The sequence below is a fragment of the Bos grunniens genome, chromosome 29 (assembly GCF_055505025.1).
Source record: "Bos grunniens cultivar Pamir isolate PY7600 chromosome 29, Bosgru_T2T1.0, whole genome shotgun sequence".
NCBI classification, from domain to species: domain Eukaryota; kingdom Metazoa; phylum Chordata; class Mammalia; order Artiodactyla; family Bovidae; genus Bos; species Bos grunniens.
This window is the reverse complement of record NC_141193.1, coordinates 49,231,067-49,251,914: the sequence shown is the minus strand read 5'-3', so window position 1 is coordinate 49,251,914 and position 20,848 is coordinate 49,231,067. Positions and strand designations below refer to the sequence as shown.

At 40.3% G+C, this 20,848-nt stretch overlaps 1 protein-coding gene across 3 annotated transcripts in view; it reads right to left on the bottom strand.

The window, feature by feature from the left end:
• FAT3 (FAT atypical cadherin 3) overlaps window positions 1–20,848 on the bottom strand; it is an 805,898-nt gene that overhangs the window by 449,661 nt on the left and 335,389 nt on the right. For 2 of the 3 annotated variants that reach the window (XM_086383385.1, XM_086383384.1), the window contains one exon: window positions 8,416–8,730. In XM_086383385.1, coding sequence (XP_086239511.1) covers window positions 8,416–8,730 — 315 coding nt within the window. Of the gene's footprint in view, window positions 1–8,415; window positions 8,731–9,613; window positions 10,068–20,848 lie in introns of those variants that run through there. The other variant, XM_086383386.1, reaches the window with a different exon arrangement.

Here is a 20,848-nt window from a genome sequence, read left to right as displayed (position 1 = left end):
CCAGGAAAAAGTATTTTCCTAAGCAGATTATCACTGAAGAGAGCTGGGCATCAACAGAAGGCTTAGCTTACCTAAGATGTTAGATTATTTTTTGAGCACCCCTGTCTTCTGAGTCATCATTCTTTTTATGATGATAAACTAATTCTGAAGGTTTGTCTATTCATTAAAGTAGTTCTGAATTCCATTTAGCAATGGTTTCTGCTTAATTCTATATATTTGGAAATAATAAAAGGGTAACCAAACATTGATATAGCCCAGATTTTTATTAACCAGTCTTAGGAATCACAATGTTTTAGCTCATGGACCATTAAAGAGACAGGATTTTCATTTTTCCCTACTTCATCAGAGTATCTGACAGCTATGAGAGTTGATTGTAGGGGTAGGTACAGAGAGCACTCTGCATTCATGGTCAAGTCTCAGAATCCCAGCTCTGGAAGGCAAGAATGTATGGATAAAGGATAAAGTTGGCTGCCCTGTCTCAGGTACATCCCTCAGCACTGTGTTACCTCCCTTCTTTGTTTCTCTTTGGATACTAAAGTCCTGAAGCTTGGGAACCAAGCTTTCAGGGGAGCAATGTCAGCATCACATAGGACTTTCTTAGAAATGCAAATTATTGAGCTCCTCCCTAGGAATCTGTAGTCTAACAAGCTTAACAAGCAATGATCATCATGCTGAAGTATGGTCTAGAGTTTCCTCTCTCAGTTACCCCTCTGAATAACATGTTCCAGGTTTGTCTTAAACCATATACCAAAAGGCACACTGGTGCTTTTTATTTATGTATGTATTTTGGCCACGCTGCAGGGCACATAGGATCTTAGTCACCCAACCAGGGATCGAACTTCTGTCCCCTGCAGTGGGAGCAGGAAGCGTAGTGTCTTAACAAATGAGCCACAGGAAAGTCCCAAGCTGATCAGAGTTAGTTCAGAAACTAATGACATCCAATGTTTTAATAATGTATCCCTCCCATTTGTATAGGGAAACTGTCTAAGCCCAAGGGAATCAATAGGTAAGGTTAGGCTTTGATATATTCCTAAAGCAGACATGCTTTTGAAGAGAATCTTCCTCTCAACTCCCCTAAGAAGAGATGGCAGTGAGTCATCCTGCACATCAGGGGTCTTTGGTCAGGTCAACGCCACGACGCTCACACAAAGTGAAAGAAAGCTGAGCCTCCACCTCCTCTCAAAGGTAGCTGGAGATGCCATTGGCCAGAACACGGGCCAAAGGGAGATATCACAACTGCAGGAAGGAGTTTAGAAAGTCTATGCCGTGGATAGTCAACCGTCAAAAGGTCTGGATTAAGTAAGGCTCACTTCCAGAGATTCAGGGTTTCAACACAGCATAAGCTAACCCTGGTTGGATGTTTGACAGAGGCAAAGAAAAGAATAAAGGGGTCTCTTTTAGGCATGATTTTTACTCTCTAAAATATTTTACTAGGCCTCTCAGAAGGTAGACATAAAACCCAAGGCTTTAATAAATCTAAATATTATCAAACAAAAATAAAAGAGATGTGCATAGTTGCTACTCGAATATCTTCCAACATTCCAGACATTTATAAGTCTTTTAAAATTCCTTCTTTAATGATATAAAGCCTCTCCAACTAGCTCAAGTAGCAACGGATGGGCTTTCAAGGTCAGCTTAACGTGTCCACAGTCCCTGAGTAATTTTCTCACTTCTCTCTTTGCAGACTGATCCATTCCTCAGGCCTCCCATTTCCGGGGTCTTCAAGTCCTCACACCATCCTCTCCCACTCCAGCTGGCATTGAACTCTGCCCCACCCTGACGTATCACTCTCTTCACAACTTATATTCCACAGAGTTTGGCCATTTATTATTTTTTTTTAATAATCTGTCTTACACTCTTGCTAAAATGCATTGTATGCATGATGGGCCTATTTTTCCCAAGAGAATAAATTCCCTAAATGCAGTAATGTCTTATACTTCTGTTCTATCATCCATTCCACCAATGCCTGAGGTCTAGAATAGCAGAGGCACACACAGCCCACTTAACACTTTATAAAACCCAATGGAAGGTTCCAGCGCTACACACTGACTAGGAAGGGCAGCCACTGCAGCAACGTGGATGAACCCAGAGCTTATCACACTAAGTGAAGTAAATCAGACAGAGAACACCATATCACATCGTATCATATCACTTACAGGGGGAATCCAAAAGAGGGGAGAATGGCATTGAAACATGTACAATATCACGTATGAAATGAGTTGCCAGTCCAGGTTCGATGCACGATGCTGGATGCTTGGGGCTAGTACACTGGGACGACCCAGAGGGATGGTATGGGGAGGGAGGAGGGAGGAGGGTTCAGGATGGGGAACACATGTATACCTGTGGTGGATTCATTTTGATAGTTGGCAAAACTAATACAATTTGTAAAGTTTAAAAATAAAATTTAAAAAAAAAGGGATATAAATGAGTTTATTTACAAAACAGAAACAGACTCACAGACACAGAAACCAAAATGATGGTTAACAAAATGCAAAAGGGAGGGAAAATTAGGAGTTTGGGATGAACAGATACATGCTACTACATACAAAATAGATAAACAAGAAGGACCTACTGTACAGCACAGAGAACCATATTCAGTGAGCCACCAGGGAAGCCCATCAATACCTAATAATAACTTACCATGGAAAAGAATCAGAAAAAGAATATATGTGTGTGTGTGTGTGTGTGTGTGTGTGTGTGTACATCAACCAGTCCATTCTGAAGGAGATCAGCCCTGGGATTTCTTTGGAAGGAATGATGCTAAAGCTGAAACTCCATTACTTTGGCCACCTCATGCGAAGAGTTGACTCATTGGAAAAGACTCTGATGCTGGGAGGGATTGGGGGCACGAGGAGAAGGGGACGACAGAGGATGAGATGGCTGGATGGCATCACTGACTCGATGGACGTGAGTCTGAGTGAACTCCGGGAGTTGGTGATGGACAGGGAGGCCTGGCGTGCTGCGATTCATGGGGTCTCAAAGAGTCGGACACGACTGAGTGACTGATCTGATCTGATATATAGGGGACTTCCCTGGTGGCTCAGATGGTTAAGCGTCTATCTACAATGTGGGAGACCCGGGTTTGATCCCTGAGTCGGGAAGATCCCCTGGAGAAGGAAATCGCAATCCACTCCAGTACTATTGCCTAGAAAATCCCATGGACAGAGGAGCCTGGTAGGCTACAGTCCATGGGGTAGCAAAGAGTCGAACACAATTAAGCGACTTCATTCACTTTCACTTTCACATGTATATATGTGTGTGTGTGTGTGTGTGTGTGTGTGTGTACATCTAGGGAGCAGTATGCTTGCAACTTACACAAACAATTCTAATGGGGAATACAGGATGACTAACAAGATTACGCTGCAAAAGTGCTGCACTCAATATGCCAGTGAATTTGGAAAACTCAGCAGTGGCCACAGGACTGGAAAAGGGCAGTTTTCATTCCAATCCCAAAGAAAGGCAATGCCAAAGAATGCTCAAACTACCACACAATTGCACTCATCTCACACGCTAGGAAAGTAATGCTCAAAATTCTCCAAGCCAGGCTTCAGCAATATGTGAACCGTGAACTTCCTGATGTTCAAGCTGGTTTTAGAAAAGTCAGAGGAACCAGAGATCAAATTGCCAACATCTGCTGGATCATGGAAAAAGCAAGAGAGTTCCAGAAAAACATCTATATCTGCTTTATTGACTATGCCAAAGCCTTTGACTGTGTGGATCACAATAAACTGCGGAAAATTCTGAAAGAGATGGGCATACCAGACCACCTGATCTGCCTCTTGAGAAACCTGTATGCAGGTCTGGAAGCAACAATTAGAACTGGACATGGAACAACAGACTGGTTCCAAATAGGAAAAGGAGTATGTCAAGGCTATATATTGTCACCCTGCTTATTTAACTTGTATGCAGAGTATATCATGAGAAACGTTGGGCTGGAGGAACCACAAGCTGGAATCAAGATTGCTGGGAGAAATATCAATTACCTCAGATATCCAGATGACACCACCCTTACGGCAGAAAGCGAAGAAGAACTAAAAAGCCTCTTGATGAAAGTAAAAGTGGAGAGTGAAAAAGTTGGCTTAAAGCTCAACATTCAGAAAATGAAGATCATGGCATCTGGTCCCATCACTTCATGGCAGATAGATGGGGAAACAGTGGAAACAGTGGCTGACTTTATTTTTCTGGGCTCCAAAATAACTGCAGATGGTGATTGCAGCCATGAAATTAAAAGATGCTTACTCCTTGGAAGGAAAGTTATAACCAACCTAGACAGCATATTAAAAAGCAGAGACATTACTTTGCCAACAAAGGTCCGTCTAGTCAAGGCTATGGTTTTTCCAGTGGTCATGTATGGATGTGAGAGTTGGACTATAAAGAAAGCTGAGCGCCGAAGAAGTGATGCTTTTGAACTGTGGTGTTGGAGAAGACTCTTGAGAGTCCCTTGGACTGCAAAGAGATCCAACCAGTCCATCCTAAAGGAGATCAGTCCTGGGTGTTCATTGGAAGGACTGATGTTGAGGCTGAAACTCCAATACTTTGGCCACCTGATGCGAAAAGCTGACTCATTGGAAAAGACCCTGATTCTGGGAAAGTTGAGGGCAGGAGGAGAAGGGGACAACAGAGGATGAGATGTTTGGATGGCATCATCAACTCAGTGGACATGGGTTTGGGTGGACTCCGAGAGTTGGTGGTGGACAGGGAGGCCTGGCGTGCTGCGGTTCATGGGGTCACATAGAGTCGGACACAACTGAGAGACTGAACTGAATAATAATAACAACATTTACTGAGTGCTCTACTAAATGCTAGCATGCTGGCACTGTGCTAAATGGTTTCCATACTATAGACAAGACTACAGTAAACACTCTGAAATCCTAGAGGAACTTCCCACACCTGTTCCCCGAATCAGCCTGGACGACCACTCAGTGGCCAGCTTGGATTTCACTACAAATGCTGGAAGAAAGCATTCGAGTTCCTGCTCACCCAGAGAGACAGGTGAACACCAGCCTGCTGGGTGTCTCCAGCTTAGAACACGTGAGCAGGGCTCCGGTTACTGACAAGCCAAGGCAGGGCCCTGCCTGGAAGCTGCGTTTGATTGAAATCAACTGCTCAGCCTGGAATCAATCAAGGTTTCTCTGTACAAGCCAGAAAGGACCTAGGAGCATTACAGCTTTTGTTTTCCTTCTTAAGCCACAGGAATTATTGGAGAAAGTCCACAGACTACTGACTGTAAGTGATTTTAGGTCTGGTAGAAAAAAAACAAAACAAAACAGTTCTTTAGGTAGAGAACAGAGTGTTCATCAGAGAAATCTCTGTCTCTCTCTCCCTTCTCAAGTTCAGGACATCTGTTATCTGCTGCAAGCTGTGGACCCTAAGCATTGACATTATTTGAGTTTGCATTAATCATTTTAATCCTTATTTATTATGGAGCACATTGCCAAAGCAAAACGAAACTCTCTAAATTTCAGCTCTACCACAGAGGAATGAAAGGTCAGTTTACCCAGGTCCACATCTAGTTGAAAAAAATCTAAAGCATAAATCTTACCTAAATATACCAGTTAGGTACATCTCCCCTGCATTCCTGAAAAATGTTACATTAGTGTAACCATTGCAGACAAAGGGCTTTAGAGAAATAAGAGGTATGCCCAAAATTAAAGCGTCTCATTGGAGGGTTTGTTGAATTGGAGGGAAATTTCTCCATGGACAGGATTATTAGAGCAACACACTTAACAAGAGTTACACCAGGCTTATGGTTCCATGCACCCCAACAGAAATAGGAACAGCCATAATATGATTCTTTTGGAGATTTGTATTTCACCAATGGCCTTCAAACACATCATGACATTGAAACTTCATGAGCAATTCGTATGAAGAAAGCAAGGCATTTTCCTTCTCTAGGTAAGAACTTGAGGCCCTAGGAGATTAAATGATGTGCCTGTAATCAGTTACAGCAGTCAGATGGGGTACCAACTTTCTTTGCACAGTTTCAATGTGCCAGCCACTGTGGTGACCACTTCACATGAGAGCCTCTCTATCCCTTGCAACAATCCTTTCTCACTAAACAATGAAGTTCAGAGAGGTTCGATAACTTGCCCGAGCTCATAAAGCACAGAGAGTCTGATTTAGTCTATGTTTTTCTTTGCAGTTTATGGTGCTTCCCAGTTAGATGTACAGAGCAAGGTTTTGAAAACCAGGACTTCTAACCCCAAATGTTACCTCCTCCGTGAAGTATGCCCTGACCACCACTCTCACCTGCCCCATATTGAGTGAAACTCTTCCGCCATAACCAGTTATTGCACTCTCTCACTCTACTTTCACTCTATCATAAATGTTTGTCATTTTACTAATTTCATGTACCTTTGGGTCCCTGATAAGCGTGGGCCATCTCTTGAGTTTATAACTCTATAAAGTAGATCTTGTTTGTAAACCAGAAGGCACAGTACACGCTTGGTGAATGACTAAATGGAGAAACAAAATCCAATGTTTTTTTATCATGAGTCTGAGAATTACAAAGTGTGCCATGCGTTCCTTTTAGACTATTAGAAAAGTTGGTCTAAATCGTCATTCTTGGAACAAATCCTTTTTAAAAATCTACAACAAGGACAGGGAAATTATAACTATGATGAAGTTCCTATCATGTAATGCAGTCCAAATTTTGATAATACAGGACTTTCTGAAAATTTATGCATAAACTTTTCAAAGCTGTATAAAAGACATCTTTAGTTACAGGAGTCTACATGCTCTCTGCAACTAATGTTCATTCTATGGTCTTCACCTCCAACCCAAATTCTTCCTGTGACATGTATTCTTTCCTTAATTTCAGCCATGAGTGTGGGAAGAGACCAGTTGACATTGGCCTTGTGCAGTGTCTTTTGCAAAAGAGGGCACTGGGCTTGCCCTTACTGACTCAAATGCCAATGGAATCAAGAGAGAAGACTCAGAATCTAGCTGGGGTGTTTCAGATTCCACAGGGGAGTGAAATGTGAAGATGGCCATGTCCTCAACTTCTTTTCTGTGACTTTTTTTGTCTTTGTCCTTTCTTCTTGTTAATTTGCTGGAGTATCTGAATTCATTTCTCTTTCACCATACTGCAGAGTCCTTGGCTACAGTGAGAGGTGAGTCAGGAGGGCAGGCATCCTCACTTGCGTGGGTTTAAGGCGGTGCTGAAGGGATGCGCATGGCTCCAGCTCTCTGGGCCCTTCCTCAGGTTCAGGGAGGCCTTGATCAGACACTGGTGGCTGATGACTACTCTGTCTTCTAAGGAAATGAGGGTCGGATCCGGATTCAAAGCTATTCAAATGCTGAACTCTGCTTAACAAAATGACTAACCTACTCATATTATAGTTAGGAAAAAAATCAATAGTTAAAAAAAAAAATCCTTGGCATTCTCTTTACATTATGCTAATGGGAATCTGGCAGTTATAAAATGCTTGGGGTCAGCGGTATGTTTCTACTCAAACAAATACAGGCAGGAAAAACAACTATCAACTTCACCAGGACTTTGTCAAGAAAGCAGAACACATCCCCACCAACATACTTCCATCACCCAGCCTAACTTTGACCAACATCAACTTGCCCAGTGGGAAACAGCAATAATATCTTTATATTCTTCTAAATTTCAATTAATTAAAACTGCATCCATCTCAGCTCTCACTGAGTATTTCACCCTCTTGTACATATCAAGAAGAGGCAAATCACAAGAAAGCAACGAACTTCTGAGATTTCCTCTGCAAAGCATTTTTTTCCAGTGCTATATACTTGCTTCTTGCTTCAGAATACACTCAACCAACTCCACACCTGCCCTTTCTGATCCTTAGCCAACAAGTATAGTTTTCTGCAATCTCTAGAAACTTTTAAGCAAAAACCCAGAAAATTAAAAATGTGTGTTTTATGTAAAGATTTAGATACTGGAAGCTCTTCTAAACATAACACTTCATTGATGGGTAATACAGAAATCACAACAATCTGGGCCTTAAAGTTAAGGCTTTAAGGAGATTATTTATAATGAGCTGGATTAAGGCCAAGTGAGGGAGGCAGTCTCGAAGGAGAGGCATCACAAAGCCAGATAGCCAGAGAACTCAGCATAGCCTAGGCTATGTTCTCCTAAGAAAGCGAGAGCAAGCAGCCAGCTCTCTGAATGGTCTAGGAGCCATTTTTTATAATTATGACTAAAGCAAACCTAAGGCTTTCTGAGAAAGCCTCTTAATTTCTGTTAGATCACTTCACTTCCATTCAGCTGAGGTTAAAACATACCGAAACAGACTGGAAGAACATTCACCTTTTCAGAAACTGTTCCCAGAAAGAAGGATGCTCTTCTCCACACAATGAAATAAATAAAAAGGCACAGCAAATACCAGAGTTGTGAATTTAAAAGGTGGACTAACAACTGAAAAAAAAGTCATACAAGCATCCCCTTACCTGTTTTGACGTTGATGGCAAAAAAGTTCTGAGGATTCCCGCTTGTAATCCTGTAGGTCAGTTTTTCATTGGAACTAGAGTCAGGGTCCTCAGCCTGGATCTGAATGACCGATACATCCTTTGGAGAGTTTTCCATGACAACAGGATAATAAATAGGTTCCGAGGTCAGAGGGGCGTTGTCATTCACGTCTTCAATTTCAATGTAGACCTCAATAGTGGAATAGAGTGGAACAACACCCCTATCTGTGGCGTACACGGTCAGCCAGTACGACCCCGTTGTCTCTCGATCAAGAATGTCTGCTGTAGAGATGACTCCTACGAGAGAGTAGGGAAAGAGTGACTGAGAGAGCAAACCGGGAAGAGACTAAGCCAATCATCTCCAATAGAGAAGGGCTGTGCTAAGTAATAATGGCAAATGAAAAAAAAAAAAAAATACAAAATCAAGATGTTTCTCTTTACATCAGAACATTATTTTCCGCAAAACTATACTAACTAGTTCGTCTACCATTTGAGACGTATAATCACATTCACAAATACTTTATTTGAATTTCCAGCATGGACAAAACACATACACACACACGAGACAGCTGGGAGCAATGGGAAGAGAGTGGGCAGAGGTCAAAACACTTCCCATGATGCCTGGGAAATCAGTGCACAATCACAGCAATATTCCCATTTACCCTGAGGTTGCATTGATTTCTTATGCAACCAAAAGCTTTCCCAGGACACAATATTTTATCTGTTCATTCACAAAAGTGAAAAAGACCTTTCAAGTGTTCTTTAGCCTATTGGGATGGAAACTGCTTTGCATGCAAAAATATAAGCCTCCTTGATGCAATTCCCCTACAAATCAAATGTCACAGTTATTCCAAAGGAATCAGAGAAGACACCGTAATCCATACAAACATACTTTCTGCATGAGCTCTAGGTCCCTCAAGAACTCTACAGAGGGCCCTAAATAAACTCTGAGCCACTTTGAGGGATATTCGTGGACAAGCATTTTAAATTAGGAGCAGAAAAATGCCCAGCCTGCTCCTTCCCACCTTTCTCATTTCAGGGTTGAAACAAGCGCCAAACAGGAAATCAAACATGTGCCAGAAAAGTCAAAGGAAAACACAGTGTTCTTGAATATCATTACAGCCCTCACCCAAAGCACCAAAGCTGCAGAAACTTACTGCAAGAACTCTTAAGTACTTACCACTGTGATGGGAAAACTCTGGGGCTCAGCTTATAAAAGCTCTAAAAGTAATTAGGATACTCATGAAAAGCATGGAATTCCTGTAAACTGTTACACTGTAAAAAACATCCATGGACGGGGTGAAGAAGCGGTTCTCCTGTTCTGGCCTGAATCTTCTATCCTTGGTTCTCCTGTTAGAGTTTTGACCATATTAGGCACATAATATGGCCTATAGATTTTGACTAAGCAAACTGCCAAGTGGAGGGAGGAGAGCATCTGTCCAGAAACAGGCCAGAATAGAGTTGCCTAAAATTCAAAACAGCTAAGTGATTCAAAGGGAGATTGTACAACAGATGTTGAAGTTTTAGGTCTAAAGTTATCCACCAAAGAACCCTGCAAACTTTATAATTCTCTCATAGAGGGCTACTACTGCTAAGTCACTTCGGTCGTGTCTGACTCTGTGCGATCCCATAGACGGCAGCCCACCAGGCTCCCCAGTCCCTGGGATTCTCCAGGCAAGAACACTGGAGTGGGTTGCCATTTCCTTCTCCAATGCATGAAAGTTAAAAATGAAAGTGAAGTCACTCAGTCGTGTCCAACTCCTAGCAACCCCATGGACTGTGGCCCACCAGGCTCCTCCATCCATGGGATTTTCCAGGCAAGAGTGCTGGAGTGGGGTGCCACTGCCTTCTCCATAAATGAGGGCATTAAGTCTCAAATGTGAGTATGTAACGTGTTCCAGGTTGCATGGCTAATTGGAGAACCCAGGTCTGCCTGCCTTGAATGTTCCGCTTCGAAATCCAGACTCCATTACTTGCCACCTCTTTGACCTTGTACAATGTGTTTAAACCCAGCAAGCCTAGTTTTATCACCCCTATCTCAGTGCCATGATGATCATGTAATTAAATGCATGTTGAGTGTTTGGCACAAAGTTTGCAACATATTATAGTGTTAATAGATACTGGGTATATGTTAAACCAAGATGAATCAAAGTAAGTACCCCCAAAGCCTTGTAAATAGTAGCCACACCCCAAAGTAAGGGTGAGGAGAGAAGGTGAGAAGTTTGGGATGGAAAGTCTTATTAGATATTATTTTCTTCTCCAGTCATGTGGCATATTATTGCTTGGTCTTTGTGACTGCCCATGATACCTTTTCATGAAAATATCTGGCTGGTTTGGGGAACAGCAAAGTTAGTCCATTAAAAAGAAAATTTAACAAGGAACAAAATCAAAGAAGGTAGGTCAGCTTTGTCTGTACCTTGCCTGATCACCCACCATGCATGCACTCACATGCACAGACAGCAAGCATCTGCATACACACACACACACACACACACACACACACACACAGATTTATAGTCACAGAATTGTTCTGTGGTCCCTGGAAATCACTTAAATCTCTTTTCTTGCACCTGTCAAACTGGGAGATGGTGTATTACTGGCTTTGGACATTTAGATGATTTTGAAAAATCCTTGGATGAGAGGCACCCACTAATGTAAATTAAAATATATGGGTGAATTTTTACTCTATTTTTTAATGAAACATCAGACATGTCCTCTAGAAGTTAGAATTCTCTCTCATTAATATGAAATATGTTTATGGCTATTTACTCATTAAGTTGAAGTGCAAATGAGTATCTTGGAACACAGTGTTCAGGCATCATTCCTGATCCAAAAATCTGAGGACAAAAAGAAAAGAATGACTGGGAAATGTGTTGACAATTATTTTAAGATTCATCCAAGGCTCCATATTAACCATATTAAGCAACTAATGCCCAGCGATAGCATTTCCTCACTTTCTTCAGTGTTTCACAGCTAATTATGATCCACATGGTCACAATTAAAAAATGAGCTTTTCTATCAAGCAAAAACTCGCTTCTGAGGTTTCCAAAGACTACCAAAATCATATAAGCCCATTGCTTTTTTTTATTACTACCATGCATTCCTTTTTACTTTTTCAATTGAGGTATAATTGGCATACAATAACTATACACATTCAAAGAAAACAATTTGTAAGTTTTGATACCCTTGAACCATCACCACCATCAAGACAACAAATACAATCATTATTTCCAAAAGTATTCTTCATCCCATTTTTTTTAATTTAAATAGTATTTAATAATAAGCAAAATCAGACAACATTTTGGTGATTACATAATTATAAGGAATCCTTCTCGTGTTTTTTAATCTAATTAAAATGCTCTCAGATTTTGCCTACCCCTCCTCCCCATGTAACAGATTAGCATCTGGTCCCATCAACTCATGGAAACAGAGGGGAGAATGTGGAAGTAGTAACAGATTTTATTTTCTTGGGCTCCAAAATCACTATGGACAGTGACTGCAGCCATGAATTTCCTCCTTGAGAGAAAAGCTAGGACGAACCTAGACAGCATATTACAAAGCAGAGACATCACTTTATTTATGACGGTCCATATAGTCAAGGCTACGGTTTTTCCAGTAGTCATGTATGGATGTGAGAGTTGGACTATAAAGAGAGCTGAGCGCGGAAGAATTGATGCTTTTGAACTGTGGTGTTGGAGAAGACTCTTGAGAGTCCCTTGGACTGCAAGGAGATTCAATCAGTCCATCCTAAAGGAAATCAGTCCTGAATATTCATTGGAAGAACTGATGCTGAAGCTGAAGTTCCAATACTTTGGCCACCTGATGCAAAGAGCCGACTTATTGGAAAAGACCCTGATGCTGGGAAAGATTGAGGGCAGAAGGAGAAAGGGATGACAGAGAATAAGATGGTTGGATGGCATCACCGACTCAATGGACATGAGTCTGAGCAAACTCCAGGAGATAGTGAAGGATAGGGGAGCCTGGCGTGCTGCAGTCCATGAGGTTGCAAACAGTTGGACACGACTGAGTGACTGAACAACAATTAAAACAAAAATAAACCGTCTACAGTGAGCTTCTAAAAGCAAGTTTCTGGGGGTGCTGCTCAGTAGAGAGGACTCAGGTAGAATATCCCAAATGCAGATACATCCTTCCCCTCACGTTTCACCTATCACAGAAATACACAACATAGACCCCTACTGGGGTACCCAGCTTTATGTTGATATTTATTAAGATGCCCATTAAAAAGTTCTTTAGAAATACAGTTGGGATTTTTTATACTCTTTGAGATATGCTTAGGTTTATAAAAAATTTTTCCATCTATTTCTTCTTACTGTATAATAAAGGCAGACTGGAATTATTTAGGTAACAATATTTAATAGTATAAGCAGGTACATAAACTGTATTTATTTATTTATTAGAACTGTGCACAGTTTGAAATGGAATAAGTTGATCCCAGCATGAAGCACATGCCAGCTATAGTTGTTTTCTTTTTGACAAACAAATTATTAAAAAAAAAAAACAACTATATATACCTTGTTCTTATCGACTAAGCTCTGAATATTGGAAATGAGAGGAAAAATTCATGGAGCTGTTCAAAGCAGATGACTATCACAGACTATCACAGACTATCACAGAAAACGATGACTCATCATTTTCCAGCCGTATCTCCATATGGAGCAACCAAGGTGTCAAATGATATCTTGCCCCAGAAAAATGACACCCAAACATCCGCAACTACTCTAATAAAAAAACTGTCAACAAATGGTTTAGGGAATGCTTTGGTGGCCATGTGCCTACATAACATGATGAAAACCCCTCTTCCAGGAAAAGTATTATAGATTTTGAGGCAGTTAAAAAAAAGACACACACACACAAACCTTTAAAAACACCCTGGCAGTATATTCTTTGTAAATACTTCTAATAGAGGTTTACCTGTTTCCTTGTGCATATATATATCTTTAATTCTTATTCCCAGTTAGTCAAAATATTAACTCCCAATGCTCAGTGCACTTACATTTTATAAAACTTCTTATTCTGAAATAATTATAAACTATAGGAAGGTACAAAGAAATGAACTAGAGTTCCTGGGCAACCTTCACCCACCTTCCCCCAGTGTTAACATTAAGTGTATTTTTAAATTACTTATTTCTTCAAGAATCAAACACTTACTACTTTTATATCTGAGAGAACATGGAATTCTTTCATGGGCTTCATAATCCCTTTTAGCCAACCCTTGCTTGACTTTATTTAAGAGGATCACACAGATAACTATTTTTCTTTCTTTTCCTATTCATTCCTAGACTTGTATAAAGCTCTTATGGCCTTAGGAAGGATCACTGTTCTGAGCCGCGTGTGGTGATAATTAGGGCAAGAACAGGGATTTTATCCTCATAGCTCAACCCAGGTCACTCTATTCACACCCATGGTCATCCCTATAACCTTTACCACTCTGAAACAGACTAAAATCAAAGGCAATCAGCTAAAATGGGAGGAGCCAAGAGGCACAAAGCAATTGTGGGAGGACAGAATCTTAAAACAGCTATTCAAAATGCTTCAGATACATTTTAGTATATACATACTACACACACATATACTTTCATACGCTTTATATGTCACATATTTGACACATAATATATTTAAACATACGCTTTAAAGCACTTTTAAAAGTGAAAATTTTAAGCGAATCACCCAGCTAATTGAGTGGCAGAGTCGGGTCTGGAATCTGGAGCTGTGAACTGGAGCACACTCTCTTTTCATTACTGGAGCTGCCTGCTGATCTACCCGCATGTGCCCATTATCATGAAAAAGAAGGCAATCCCGTGCCCCAGCATCCCTCACAGTGGGTTGGTATCAGCTCTTTGGTAGCAGGAAATTCAATAGTTTCCTTGCTTCCCTCTATTTAAGTTGTTTTAATATATTATTCTGAATCCATTTTTATATCTCCTCAGAAGATCCTCAGTTGCTGGAATGGTTGGAGACCAGGAGAACTGGAAGACAACTTCTTCCTTAAATACCCCATCACCCCTCTGCTTTTGTACAAAGGCATCTGCACTCCCTGCTCCTTCAGTCCCTGCCTCCAGGAACCAAACCATCTTCTCTGTTCCTTAAGGAAGTTTCAGATTCAGAGAACACCCTCCCCCAGCCAGCCAGGGTCTGGGGCGTCCCCCTCTGCTTTTACTTTGTCCCTTTACCAATCCACTACGACCTCCCTATGAATACAGAGCATTCTGTCTTGTTTTTCTCTATTCTAGGATGGTGGCTACAAATTTGGAACACTGCAAATGTTTGATAAATAAATGAAGGATAACATCACAACATTTGGTAAATGCAAGCAAGTTGGGATGTCTGGCTCTTTACAGACAAGCACTCTGAGGAATAGCTTCATTTGAAAAAAAAACAAAACTGAGTCATCTCGCCATCCTGTGATCACTAGGCAAAGTAAAATGGGATAGACTGAGCCTGTCATCTGTTTTAGATTTCTCTAGTGTACATGCAGAGTTACCTAGCTCTGAAAGTCAACTCTCCATCTGTGAACTATCCTGTTTGATAAAACAGTTTTCTTTTTTAAAAAAAAAATTTATTTATTTTAATTGGAGGATAGGTACTTTACAATATTATGATGGCTTTTGCCATACATCAACACGAATCAGCCACAGGTATACACATGTCCCCCCATCCTGAATTCCCCTCCCACCCCACCCCTTCAGGTGTCACAGAGCGCCAGTTCTTGGTGCCCTGAGGATAAGATGGTTTTCTTAAAAAACATGTGCAGTTTTGAGTCGTCCCTTTACTACCAAGAATGTGGATGGTGCCACGGTATTGTCTTCAAGGCTTGAAGCCAAGATGCAGCTTCATGAAGACATCCGTTGATTTTATCATTCACTTACACACTGCACTGTACACAGATTCGCACCACAGACAGCCGGAATCAAAGTCCTGGGCCCCAGATAGAGAGCCCGCAAGGCTCACTCTCTCACTGGCCGCTCCTCCGCTGATTCTCATCCACCCAACACTTTTGTTCTACTCTGTTCCCTCCTCTTCATACCAACTCCTGTTGAGATATCTTTCATCTTTGCAGAAGAAGAAAAAGCCACAGCACAGTTGCAGGAAACAATTATGTCCTGAAATGCAAGCCGCCTTCATTGCCTGTTATTTCACAAGGCTCAAGGCTGGAGAGCAGCACATGAAATTAAGGCAAAAGACTGCAGGCTGATTTCAAGCTTTTGTTTGGAGTTAATGAAAATGGACAGCTCTCCTCGTCTGTTTGGGACCCACGAATTTTAAAACTTAGCTGCCTGCTCAAAAGCCTCCCAGGAAGTTCTATGAACTCAGTACTAACATACGCTTGGTATTTTTTTTTCAAAGACAAACTTTTCAGGACCAGTTTTGAATGGACTGAAAATGTATACCTGTTCTCTCTCTACAGTAAATCTGGTCTGTGTAGCTAGCACCAGATGCCAACAGCCTGAAAACAGGAAGTGGACAGAGGACCAATCTGTAGCAACACATCCAGCTCTCATTGTTTTTTCTTTTCTTTTCTGTATCGCAGATTGTTCCCAGCCTCAGCTCCTTTCTGTGGTCCGTGCTAATTTGCATACCACCCCTAAGCACAATGACTGGGTTCACACAGTCAAGTAGAAAGGAAGGTTGAAATTTAAACCAGGAGAAAATGATTTCAGGAAATATATGAAATAAAGTCAAGAGTTAGTTTTGTTAAGTGTCTAAATGCATAGAGGTTATTTCACAAAGAGCAGTAATTTGCTGGAATCTTTCGAAGAAATGAGCACACACCTCAGCACAAACCGTTTTGGTTATATACACAGAAATACTTTCTGGTAGCAATGGAGAGGAACAAAGAAACGGGTTTATGGGGAAAGCTGGACTTCCCATCTATTCCTGTGCTTCAGTGACAGGAGACAGAGCAACAGAGAGGCAGAAACAGGGAGAAAGAAAGAAAAGGAAGGGGGAGGAGGGAAGAAGGAAGGAAGGAAAGAAGAAAGAAAGAGAGAAAAAGAAGGAAGAAAAAGAAAGAGGCGATCTTTCGCCTGGCAGAAACTTTTAGAGCATTCAAATTGGTTACTAGGTAATCTTTGTGTTAAAAATAAAAAGACTTCATTGTAGAAGAAAATATGCAAAATAAATACATTTTTAAAACACCCATTATTTCATGACCCAAAGATAATAACTGTTAATGTCCTTGATGTATTGCCTTTGCTCTAGATTATTTTCTCCCCAAAGCAGAATATTTCTCAGGAATTGTGGATCCTCACTTACTCATCTACTGAACAGCTTTCCATACCAATACCTGTAGTTCTATACATTTAGCTTTTAATGGTTGTGTGGTAATGCCCACTTGCCCACTAGCCAACTAACAAAAAATATAAGCTCCCTCCGTGCAAGAGTTTTCTCTGTTGCATCACTGTTGTCTACCCTAGAGAAATGGCTAGTACACACTACATGCTCATTAAATACCTGTTGAAATACTCACACAATGTTTATCGTTTATTTAATGAAGCCTCTTTGCTAAGTCATTTATTAGGTCATATTTTATTTTTTGCTATTGTTAATATAACTCATACTTAGATGAATAACCTTGCATCTACATCTTTTTTCACTTATTTCTTAGAATAAATTTCTAGAGAGAGAAATAATGAGTCAAAGGGTCTTATATTTTTAAATGCATTTGAGTCAACTGTCTTCTAAAAAGTCTACACTACTTATAATGTTACCAGCATTTTCTGACCACATTTTTTACTAAATCTTTAAAAAATCTGTATAATTGTTAATGGAAAAAAAAATCTGCAATTTACTTTCTATAGAGCTAACAGCTGACCTTATAAAACCCTTTAAATCATTCCTCACTGTATTTTAACCATTCGACTCAATAACCAAATGCCATGTTTTTGTGGTGAGACAAAACACTGTTGACAGCAAGATGGTGCTAAACATTTTATTGTAAAGAAAGACTTTATATGAGGCACACCTTAAATGAAATTAACATCTGTTCACAAAAACAAATTCTTCAGCTTTAAAAAATGCTGTAGTATTTTTAAATGAAATGTCAGAGCATAACCTTTAGCTCTTCAAGAAAGAACACTAGATATCAGTCATACTTTAATCCAATATTTAGGATTATCTACTACCAACTTAACTTAGCACGAAGGACAAAGGGACCTGGGTTCTCTGAGCAGACTAGCTCTATAAGAGTCTTCATTTGGACTGGGATTTTTTTTTTTTTTTTCCTTCCCAGGTTCATTGTGATACAATTGACATATATCCCAGTATACGTTTAAGGTTGTACTTTACTGTACTGTATGGCATATTTTCTTTACTCACATATACTGTGAAATGTTTTCCACAGTAAGTTTAGTTAGCATCCATGACCTCATATGGTATATACAAAAAAAAAAAAAAATCTGGGACTGGGAATTTAAGTTTTGCTTAGAAAAGCCTTTTCACTTCCAAGAAGTTAGACTAGACTTGAAGAAAGATCTCCTGAACCAAAATGTCTGGGCTAATGCATTAAAGTGTGTACTACAGACATAGTCACAAAAGCTCTTGTGTTTACTTGAAAGCAATGCAGGGTGGTACAAAGTTCACTCTTAAAACTGGGACTGCACCACTTGAACTTTATGGAAATTTTCACTTTTGGAAAACTTTTTCTCCAAGTTAAAGGGAACACTTCTTCCTTTTTCTTTTCTTCTATATCAGAATATGGCAACTATAAGTCACATTGTACTCACCCAGATACAAGGCTCTTATCTACCACTCCACAGGGAGCTTCCCAGGTGGCACTAGTGGTAAAGAATCCACTGGCAATGCAGGAGACACGGGTTCAACCCCTAGGTCAGGAGAGAGGAGCCCGGTGGGCTACAGTCTATAGGGTTGCAGAGCTGGACATGACTAAGCACTGTCATACCATTCCATAAAGAGCAAAAGCCTTCAGAAACTTCTTAATAAAATAATGAAAGCATACAGCTCCCTTATTCTTTTTCTCAAGTGAATGCACTCTGACTTTCACAGCTGAGTGGATATTTACCAAGAAAATATTTTTACTGAAGTTGCAGAGATAACTGCGTATATGATACCCCAAAAAGCTGAAATGATTTCCTTGGCAAAAACACACTCTAGGTGATGGAAGTGAAGCATAGAGTAAACAAAGGAAGCTGGATTGGAGTCTAAGTTTAGTATTGTGGTTGCTTTTTCCCGAATGTGATTGAAAACTTATAACTACGTTTATTATGACAAGTTTATAAAAGCTTATCTAGGAGAAAAACAGCCTCCAGAACTTGTGTCTTCTTTCATCCTTTCAGGTTAAATCTCACTAGATTGCTTTTTCCTTTAACCAGTTTTGCTGAAACTACACAGACAATGCCATACTTAGGTAATTAAGTTAGGCTGATTAGGTTATAGGGACTATACAAGCACATGAATAAAATCCTTGAAACCACCTTACCTTTCTTTACAGTGGAAACAATAAACTCTTTGCTTTCCTATTTATAACCAAATAAGCACCTACAATAGCCTAGAGAAACCAGGGCCCAGAGGAGGGAAGTGTCTGGTTTCAGCTAATTGAGTTTCTTCCATTCTCATCTTCTACAGATTCCTGGGATTGTTTTCCAATTTTCATTCGCATTTCATCCCATTAAACAGTTCTAACCTCTGACACGAGCACGCCACCCTGGATTCATCTTCTATTCATAACTGGGATGAAATGTGCCCACTTGCTCTGTGGACAGTACCAGAGGCACTGACAAGACAGAGATAAATACTCAGGCTGTTAGGCCAGCTTTTGAGAAGAAAACAAAAGCAGACCCCTCGTCTAGCTGGAGTCCTTAACATCAGTGTGGGCAGGCACAAGGCTTGCATTTTTGGTAAACATGTAGCTGTTGACTTGCAGGAAGAAGAAAAAAAGACTGCTATTAAGCCTAGTGTGTTGTTACCATGCTGATTTTATGCCTCGGTTAGGAACTCTTTTCCAAAATTTCTATATTTAAAAGTGCTTAGTGATTCTAAGCTGTGCAAATAGCAATACAGGTAAATGTTAGTTTTAGGACAAATTATTGAGATTTGTGAACAAATTGCTATGCCGTTTTCTCAACATGAAGATGAAAAATCATGTTGAATTTTCTCCCCTTTGTAAGAACATTAATTAAGATACTGCCCATACTGTGATGCAAATAATATGCAAGGAATCAGAAACAACTATTTTAGAAACTCTAAAAATAAAGCAGTAATAACGTGACCTCTGCATTACTGTGAAAATTCAAGATAATTTGAAAATTATTTTATTATATTCTGTTAACACACTGATTAAGACATGTATGTGAATGGCTCCCAAGAACGGTTCTGAAGTTAGGTATAGACAGTGTATGTACATTACTGATAAATTTCCAGTATCCAAAGAAAGTTGAATCACTGACATTAAAATGTGTAAGACTGGTATTTGGGAGGTATCCCTCAACAAATGTGGCTCCAAGTTAAACTTAGGGTAGTTCCTTGTCAGATACTAGGAACACAGGAGGATCAAAGAGCAGAGAGGAGAGGAGTTCAGAAAGGAGGCCTCTGGGCTGTCATGGCCTTCACTGCCCTCCCTTCCTCCTTTCACGTGTCTACACTGCATAGTCCAACAGAGCTGAAATCCCAGGTCCCTAAGGAAGGCTGCAACAGCAAAGGACAGCATGGGAACTGTGATATTAAAGAGGATGCAGGAATAAAATGAGAACAGCTAAAAAAAGAAAGAGGATGCAGGGAAAAAGAAATACCATATGGTATTACTTATATGTGGAATTTAACATGTGACACAAATACACTTATCTATGAAACACAAACTGACACAAAGACACAGAGAACAGACTTGTGATTGCCAAGAGGGAGAGTTGGCGGGGGACAGATTGGGAATTTGGGATTAGCAGATGCAAAGTATTACGTAGAGAATGGATAAACAGCAAGGTCCTAATTGGGGGATTAATATAACAAAGAATTCATGTATATGTAGAACTGAATCCCTTTCCTGTACAATAGAAACTAACACAACATTGTAAATCAACTGTCAATAAAATAAATTAAAAAAAAAAAACTAAAATAGAATGCAGGAATAACCCTGGATTTTCAGGAGATCATCCTGGACTGCAGGTTGCCTACAGAATTTTTGTATTGGGGTCTATACTGGCCTGCTATTTGCTCAAAGTCTTAGACGTGCTCTGTAGTTACAAAGGCACTTGCCTTTCTGAGGAGCATATTTCTTGGCAGGTGACCTTAATTCTGGACTTAGTGCCTATCTCCGCATTAGACTATACTACCCCCCAGGGCAGAGCGGATCCTTCCTGTCTTCCTCCACACAGATCCCAGCACCTTTAGAGCCCCTGAAGCTTTGTGCACAAAATGCTTGGACATTAAATATGTGTTGAACGAG